The sequence below is a fragment of the Neoarthrinium moseri genome (assembly GCF_022829205.1).
Source record: "Neoarthrinium moseri strain CBS 164.80 chromosome Unknown scaffold7_Wmoseri_CBS_16480, whole genome shotgun sequence".
Lineage (NCBI taxonomy): Eukaryota > Fungi > Ascomycota > Sordariomycetes > Amphisphaeriales > Apiosporaceae > Neoarthrinium > Neoarthrinium moseri.
Window position 1 is genome coordinate 176442 of NW_026055121.1, and position 9008 is coordinate 185449.

At 53.9% G+C, this 9008-nt stretch overlaps 1 protein-coding gene across 1 annotated transcript; it reads right to left on the bottom strand.

The window, feature by feature from the left end:
- Positions 1–4515: 4515 nt before the first annotated feature.
- JN550_002994 (uncharacterized protein) lies at positions 4516–8535 on the bottom strand (the record flags this gene model as incomplete). The annotated part of the gene is made up of 2 exons (XM_049314349.1): positions 4516–8306; positions 8418–8535. The coding sequence occupies 2 exons, from the start codon at positions 8533–8535 to the stop codon at positions 4516–4518; spliced, it is 3909 nt and encodes a 1302-aa protein (XP_049174829.1).
- Positions 8536–9008: the final 473 nt, after the last annotated feature.

Sequence of the window (9008 nt, forward strand, 5' to 3'; positions counted from 1 at the left end):
ATTTGGTGGGCGACTTCCATAAACGTCTAAGAATAATGTAACCCGACAGAGGCTTGGTGTGGGCGAAGCTTGCCAGTCCACCACGATGATCTTCCAAGAATTGGGCGAAGCGAGAGGTCATGCTCGCAGTGATCTTCATTATTGGCCCGCGCTCACCATACCACAATAGAGTCTTCATGCGCCATCCCGGCTCGCTTATCTAGCGGGGACTTGCCCGCCAGGGGCCGTTGAGATTGTCATCATGGCGTTCCCCAACCGTCGCCAGCACGTGGCATTCCGAAAAGGAAATCGCACGCAGCTACCGCGAAAGACCCGGGGCTCGGAGTCTAGTTGAAGTCATCTGCCTCCAAAAACGGACTCTTCTGGCGTGCGCACGCCGAGGCCCAGTGTCAACATCCACGTGTACGCGGCCATCGTGAAGGGCTTCTGGATGTCTTCAACCCCGCGCAACCACATTAGGGAAGTGTCTCCGATCGGTTGTGATGAACTATCGAATCTGATAAAGTTCGTTGACAGACTATGGTAGAAGATACTACTGGTGGAAACCCAGGGCAGTGCATCATGGCATACAGACCTAAGCTTCCCAGTTCTATTTAGGGTCACATCCCCAGTACGAACTTCCGGAAAGGTCACATTTCTCCTCACTGGCCGCGTTGCCTTGCCATGTGAAAGCCGAATATCAAAGCAGAGAGTAGGATAGGCATCTTACCCCAGAAATTCACTCCAACAATATATTCTCTCTAGCTGGTACATACCCTGGGGATTCCACGTAGGCAACGGCGCATGCTATTCATAGTAAACGATACAGATAGATACACAGTGCATGCTTCATCATCGGGAGGACATTCAGTTGTGATCTGACTCGCTTCGTACAATGCAGCCCCTGCTCTCACCAAGACTTTGCGGGCGATCAAAAGTAAATCTAGAGCATTGGAATAACTGCGAATTTAGGAAATCGGTCGGAGACAAAAAAGCAAGTCATCACCGGATAGCGCCTCGGTGTGTCGGGGCAGCAGACGTTTTAAAAGAGCAGAGCTCGAGAATTTACTCCAATCGCGCACATCAGACGGTTGACGTTTCAAGCCTCACCCGCAATGCCACGTGCGTACATCGTTCTGCACCGCAAATCAGGTAAATAAGCGGCGAAACCGCCCTCCGGGTATCACAATGGCAATCATGAGCCTCAAGTCAAACGGGACGGACCACGGGCCAACAGCTTTTGGTCTTGGTCACTATGGCAGCTTGAAACGGTCACAAGGAACTATCCGATACACAGTCACGTACTATTGTATAAACACTCCGCACCTGCGAACAAATACAGAGCAGCATTACGCCGCGCGCATCTAAGTGCAACGTCGGCATAGAGTTATACCTATCGGAGGGCAATCGTATAGTAATTGAGGCCTATAAGGCTTTGCTAAGATGCTACATGCATTCCATCCAACTGCATGGGGCCTGTCGCCGGTGAATTAGGTAGGCACCGTATGCAGTATCGTCACCTCGGCTGTGCATGCTTAGGCATGAATGTGGCGAGACGGTCCTCAAGCTGTATGTCCCGTCACACGCTTGGCCTTCTCGGTGTGCGTAACAGAATCATCTTTTCGTTTCTGAGGATTCCGTCATGACAAGGAGGGCGGCTCGAAAACTCCGCGTCTGCAGCTTCCCGGCGGGCGGCTACGGAACTTGACCACGCGATTCCACGAAGCGAGCTGCCATAACAGATCCTACTATCGCATCATAGCGCTCTTAATTGAAACATTAAGTTTTAGTGACCCGTGGTGTTGGTGTTGGTGTTGAAAGAGATCGTCAAGTCCTACCGTGGGCGCCTTAGCTCGTCCCACGCCGAGAGGTAGTTTGGATAACTTCCGTAGTTTCTGCGGCTTTTCGCCGCAACTTTCTAGAACGTACAACCTGACACACTGACGGAAGTGGTGCCACATTATCTCTGTCATGAACATAAAGTTTTAATGCAGGACCAGGATTCCCGCTATTCAAAGGCCGCCTCGAGTAATGGTTTCTTTTTCCGTCGTCCAGATCAGCCCATGGCAAGATCCACGTCTCTGGGCGCAAGGCGGTGACCTGATGAATTAGACGAACCTCGGCACTCTCTTAGACTTTCGAGTTGCAGAGGCTTTGCTCTCTGCGAGTTTCGCCACTGCGTGCCTGCCGGGGCTGTCACAGCATGCACGCCGCATCACCCAAGGGTTTCACCAGAGACCCTTCACCGTCTGTGCACCAACGGAGACAAAAACCCGCCCTGTCCCTGCCTCCTTGTTGAGCAGTTGATGAGATTGGTCACTTGGGCTCGCAACAGGTGGTCGACCGGGGAAAGATGAACCTTGACGGTTATCATATCATGAACCTAGGCCCATGGTGACTGATGTTATGCAATACTGCATTTACAAGACTTCGCCACCAGTCTCAGCCTGGCGGGTACTCCGTCGCAATAGGCGATTCAAGTGATGATCTGGTGAACATTCTCTGATGGAATTGCGACCCTTGAATGAAGGGGTGCGATATCCGACAACACGGTTCATTCTGGATTTGGTGGCTTACGGCTCTCGCTCGTGTAATCGGAAGCAATGTGGGGGGCGATGCTATAACAAGACTTTTTACGTACCAACACAGCACCTTTCAAAAGTGTGGCAGCCCGGTCCCTGCCACTTGCCAGGTATCAAGCGTATAGAATTCCTACACTATAGTCTGGGGGCCCACAGGGATTACAAGACAGCTGGTCCTAGTCCACTATAGCCTCGAGTGGAGAGCTGTGGGGGTGAAAGGCGTGTCTCTAGACAGCGGGGCCGATGGAGGGGGCCTCGGTAAGGCGACCAGAGCTATAGCATTAATGATTTGAGGCTTCGGGCCATTTTTCCTGTGATATGTGCAGCAGTTCGTTATGCTTCGTGATGACTTTGTTTGCAAACAGTCGAAACGTTTGACTTGGAAGAGTGCGTGTGGATTCGGTTGATTCGCATTGCCGTGCTGGAATGCCGCCATGGAGGCTGCACGACAGATTCGAAAAACAAAAATGTTCACACTTGTTTGAATGACGATTTTGATCAATGCTTCTCTCTACTCCGGAGTGCCGTTGCCAGGGTTATTTTATGCGAAGAGAACAAAATGGCGAAGTCCCGTCTTGGTATCAAGAAGTGTCAAACCATTTCTGACCCTGACAGTTCCAGCTCTGGCATGATCACCATGCTGCACAACATAAATGCAAAACAGAAGAGCAACCGGGTATTCCTTGATAAGGCCCGCCGTATAGTGTTATGATCTGCCTGCGCAACGATAGTGCTTGTTTCTCAAGTGCCGTATCAAACGATGGCGAGCACGAGCCCATCGGTCACAACGCTACGAGCCGTCGTAGCGGCGATGGCAAGTTGAGTCATGCAAAAGTAAACGGGAAGATACGGTAATGCTAACGCTCAGATATGACGACTGCGCTAGGTATGTACGCTTTGTTTTATCGGAGAGCGAGGGCCAAAGCTAGTATGAGAGCGGACTTCTGCCCAATATCTATGACACCCTCGTCGTACGAGCACAAATCGCCAACCGCAGCTTAGTCTAGTCACGTGTGGGTTTGTGTGGGCCGATTGGTACTGTTCAGGTTACATTATGATGGTCATGATAATGGCATTGGTTATGAGCATGGGCTCTTATGTGACAGGTGACAGAGCGACGGCAGTCAACTTCCGGTGGCTGGAGGACAGGGGGACGAAGATATGGAATGTGGATGACATGACACTAGTGTGTTTTGTACATCGTCAAAGTCAAAGAGGATAACTGTTTTTCCCGTTGGTTATGTCCATGAGCCGAGGAACAAGTGGCCCTCCTCACTGGCTAAGGTAGCTGAATAACGGCGATTTTCTGTGTGGCCATTAGCACTGCGGAGTTAGCATCGATAGCAGCTGGTGATGAGATATGTTTGCACTGGATGTGTAGAACGGTCGAACATTGTATTCATAGGTTTCCTAGCCGAATTCGCTCCTTGTTCTAGGTCAACATAGGTTGGGTTGTTTCCAAATTGTCACTGTGGTGGTGTCTCTCCAGTCCGCTGCTTTTAAGTTGGCCGAGCTGCTAGGCCCAGTCGAAAGAGCAGATCTGTATTCAATAAACAACGAGGCCGTCACGGAGACAGCCACATACGGCCGGCGAGTGGTTTGGTACGTTTGGGTTTCGCCCGTCTACACAAGGGACAATTTCACTGAACCACCCATGACATGGAAACAAAGTTGTACGGGATGGTGTAATATATAATCTCCAATCTCGTCTTCATTCATCCCCATATCTCATTAAGCGCGTCACGTCGTGGCGCGGGTTATTACTCATCTATGTTCGTGTCCAGGTAGATAAATACAAATATGCCATCTGGTGACGGTGACCTGGACCTAAGTAGACCTGCTTTTGTGTACGCCGAAAGCCTTAACCTAATCTAAACCCGCAGCCCAATGATCAAGATAGCCAGATATCGTCACAAACGAGATATGGACCCGTTGAATTTTCAAGGCAGTATCACTAGATTCTGCCCCCCTCAACCACTTCGCGTCCTAATATCTCGACCTCCCCAGACTCAGCGGTACGCCTTCGTTCTAGGACCCAGCGTGTCTCTCCGCTGTCTTGCTCTTTCGTGTAGGATATGCTATCGGCGCTGCCTCTGTGACGGTGGCCCATGCCGGGTCGACGTTGGGAAGGCACGCCCACTGTAGGGCTTGCGGGCTCTGCGTTCAAAGGAGAGAGTACAGTCGGACTTGCCGTGCTCGCAGCGTCTGTGTCAGCCTCTTCGTCTTCGATCACCGGGGGGAAGGCCGCTGTCTGTTGGGGCGGCGGCGGCGGCGGCGGCGAATATAGGGGCGCGGCCAGAGGTGATGGAGCCAAGTTGGGGTTGGAATTAGACGTTCCATTCAAGGGTGGAATAACATTATTCGATAGGCCGGCGGTGGCCATAGTAAGAGTCGGGCTCCCAGAACTGCTTCCAGCCCCAGATTCCTGGCTCCAGATAGAAAAGGCCGAGTTCTTACGGCCATGTGTCGAACCAGGGCCAGGTGCATCCCGTAGGTCCTGGCCCATTGGACTCGAGGCGCCATTTCTATCACCAGGCGATCCTTCACGTGAGCTGACTAGGGAAGCCTGAGAGCCACCCCAGGCTTTTGATCGGAGACGCATCAAAGCTGAGAGTGACATGTTATCGTCATCCGCCATCATGACGAGCTGAGCTAGACCTGGACTCTGTAGTGCCGTGTCCCTGTTGGCACTGTTGGGCATCTGAAGGCTCATAATCGAGTTACGATTGGAGTACTCGGATCGTTCCGTAATCGGGGTAAGGTTGGGTTCTCTGGAGACCAAGTGCCCTGACTTGGACCGTGTCACCCCGCTGGGCCCAAAGAAGCCACCGTAGAAGCCACTCTCATCCCCATCGGGATTCGAGCTACGGTGTATAGGCAAGGGTGCCGAGTAGAAACCGAACTCTTGGCCATACCAACCATCATCATCGCTTGCCAAGGCACTTGCGTTCGCCTCAGCAATGATGGCATCGTCGTCCAACTCGTAGTCGTCCAACCCGTTACCAAAGCCATCATCGTAGTCGTAATCAGCGAGGGTATCATCGAGGTGTTGGTTCGACTCCTCAGATCCGCTCGTGGTAGGTGAGGTGATGGTCACGTCAGCCGGCGGAGGCGGAGATGAGTCTCTCCTGAACTTTCCTGAAGCAGCCGCTTTATGAGCAGCAGCTGCCAGAGCAGCTTGGTAGGCAGCCATATGTTCTTGCTCCGGGGTTGGGAGTTGTGGTACAGGCGCCTGCGGTTCATCCGGCGACGCTGCCTCTTCCTCGTGGGCTTCGAGTGCAGAGAGCTTCTGATGTAACCCTGCACTCAAAGACGTATGAGCAGTCGACTGGGATCCGCCAGACTGGGCCGAGAATCTCGAGGTCAAATCGTCAGAGGCTCGTTTCTCGGTATCCTGAGGGTTCATCCGTTGCGCTAATGCGTTCGCAAACATGCCTGGAATTGGCCTGCCGTATTGATCTGTGTCATCAAGGTCAAAAAGGGCCTCGTCTATCGCACTGCCGTCTCCTTCTCCTTCGAATTCGTGCCCTAGACCTCCAAAGTACAGTTCGTCGTCCTTATCTAGATGCCTCGGAGGAGCTTGGGGTATTGAGGTCTGCTCCTGAACCGACACTTGACCTTGCGCCGCAATGGCGGCGTCTAACCCCTGAATCCCAAGGCCTGTGGGGCTCTCATGAAGTAGCGTTTCGACCGGTTGCTTGCCCTCAAGCAGTGGTTCTTCTTCTTCTTCTTCTTCTTGTAGATGTGGTGGTGGTTCTAAGGAGGCTGAGGACAGTCGCTGGGTGTCTGGAGACTCTTTCGTCATGGCGAAACCGATTACGTTGCCATCTGCATCCCTAGGCGTGGGTAACAAACCGGCGCTGAGCGGGCTGGTCATAGACGAGACCGGGTTTGATCGCTGGAACACAAAGCCTGCAAAATTCTCCTGGTCGTCATCCGGATCCATCGTGGTGATTTCAGGGTCTTCGGGCGCGGGATAATCATCGTCGACGTAATCGACGTTGACACCCGGAATGGCTTCTTCGAAACCGTCATCATAGTCCATTGCATCATAATCGAAAGCATCCTCATCAAAGTCGTCATATCGTGAGTCGCGGTCGTTACTGCTCTCCACCTTCCTCTCTTGTTGCCTCTGCCGGTGTTTCTCTTCAAGCGCCTTCTCTGCCTTCGCCGCGCCGATCATATCAAAGCTGAATCTAGAGGATGTGCTTTTCATGTGCCTAGGAACAGACGAAAGGACATCTGCGTTTGAGACGCCGGAAGGATTCCTGGAAAGTGTAGATATTGACGATGGGATGGAGCTTTGTCTTCTCGTGCTGTCGTTACCCCTTTTGAAGCTGAAACTAGATAATTCATGGTGAGAGCCCTGTGTCGAACTAGAGGCGGCATCAGCTGAAGCAGCCCGTGAGTGGGTCGAGGACGACGTCCGGATGGACTGGACGCGAGCATCTTTTGGAGGCACCGGTGGTGCTGGCTGTGGAGGTGATTCGTTTTCCTGGATCGGAGGTGGGTGTGCATCCGGAAGTGGTTTATCGACCCCCAGGGAAGCTACATCTCCACTCGAAACGATTCTCCTAGGCCGAGGTGCACTGAAATCGTGAACCCTTGTGCCCCTGATGGGCTGGTAAGATGGTTCCTCACGGCCAGGTCGAATTGGCAACGATAAGTCCGGAAGTACGTTCTGGCTCGTTTTCCTTCTCAGTAGAAGGGTGGATATGGGGTTCTTGAGGAAGGGTAGGCCCCTCTTGTCCCTGGCTGGTTCTTGAGCTACGCTCTGGAGTATTGGCACCTGTGAATCGGTTGCCAGTCTTGCACCCGGCGGTCGCTTTCCGGTAACGCCTGGGGGATGGAGGTCCGTAGGCGAAACGAACGATGGGCCCGCCCTGTCCGTAGGGCTCGTGACTGCCGACGCCCCGGTCCTCCCGTAGCTGCTGGCCTTCTCGGACGGACCAGGTCGCAGGGACTCCTGCTGCTCCCGACGGTAATTCTGCAGTGCCAACCCTCCAAGAAACCCAGTTTCTTCGGTATATGGTGTTCTCTGCGCCGGCCTCTGCTCCTCACGCTGTCTGGCTTCTAAATCCCCCAAGTTAAGAGAGCCTTGCGACTCGGATGAAGTGACACGGGCGATCGGGGGCAGGCTAGGTGCGGCTTGGCTCGAAGAGGGCGGAGGAGGAGGCGGTTGCTGCGGTTGCTGAGGCGCCTGCGACGACTGCCCATATCCATGCCCATGCCCGTGGCCGTGGCCGTGGCCTGTCTGCGGCGGTCCATTCGATATCCGCGGTTCGATAGCAGGAGCCGGCACAGCACCGTCGTCCGGGACCAGCTGTTTCGGCTGCAGCGTAGCGCTGTCCCAGGGGCTGCTCTCGGGTATGGGCGAGGTGGGATTCGACCGGTCCCGGCGATGGAAGCGAAGATGCGACAGCATGCCGGAGGCTGGCAGCCCTTCCGCCGGGCGGGCGCGGTGAGCTACAGCAACGATACACGGATCTTCTCGGGGCGCCTGAGGCGCGTTCGTGCTGGGACGGTGGCTCGCGGGACCCAGAATGTCGCGGCTTCGGTGCGTGCGTGCGTGCAGGCTCAGAGCACGGTTGCGCGACGCCTCCCGTCGTCTGAAGTCGGTCGCGCGGCCGTCATCCGAAGAGAGCTCTCTGCTACAGCCGGGACACCGTCGACAAATATAGAACAGGTTCGAACAAAGGGAAAGCGGGTTCGCGCCAACGGCAATGAGTTGCTTTGCCTGGCTGCCTGCTTGCTTGCGTGAGGTGATGGAATTACACAGGATTAGGCTTGCGACGTCCGGAATCTAGGCCGTTGGATCTCGATAGAGTGCCCGCTAACCAGTGCGCTAGACAATACTTTTGTCCCAAGCTTTTCTTTGGCCTTTGGCCTTTGGCCCGGGCGTTGGGGTCGATCTCGCTTCCCGCGTCACAAACCCGCTGGCAAAAGGGCCCCAGGGCCCCAGGGCCAGGATCATCCATCCCAGCCAACACCTTCAGGGCTGCTGCGTGTGTGGTGTCTGGCCCGTGCCACCAATCCAATGTCAGCACTACTCGAGACGGATGCTGAAGCCTCCATGAGGGTTTCTCGTATTCTTAGCAAGACATTGTATGGAATGTCATTGCACGACTGGGCGGTCGAGTGTGGATGGCTTATAAGTCGTGAGAGGAGAGACCCCTTCGCGTGGTAAGGTCCGATTGTGCCGCTTCAGTCGGCTGACAAAAGTTACATTTTGGCCGCCTGCTTACTATCGAGCCCGGGAGACCAAACTCAGTGCTGGGTCAGTTCTCTATCTAATCCAGCCCACTTGCCAACATATTTTCAAATGGTCCATGAGAAAGTTGTGCCGTAGCTCTTTGTCCAATGCCATCACAGAGATGTGGATGGTTCGATTTCTTCCGCATCACTCTCCGGCCCCATCCCCCAAACTGCACACCAGCCAGTTGATAT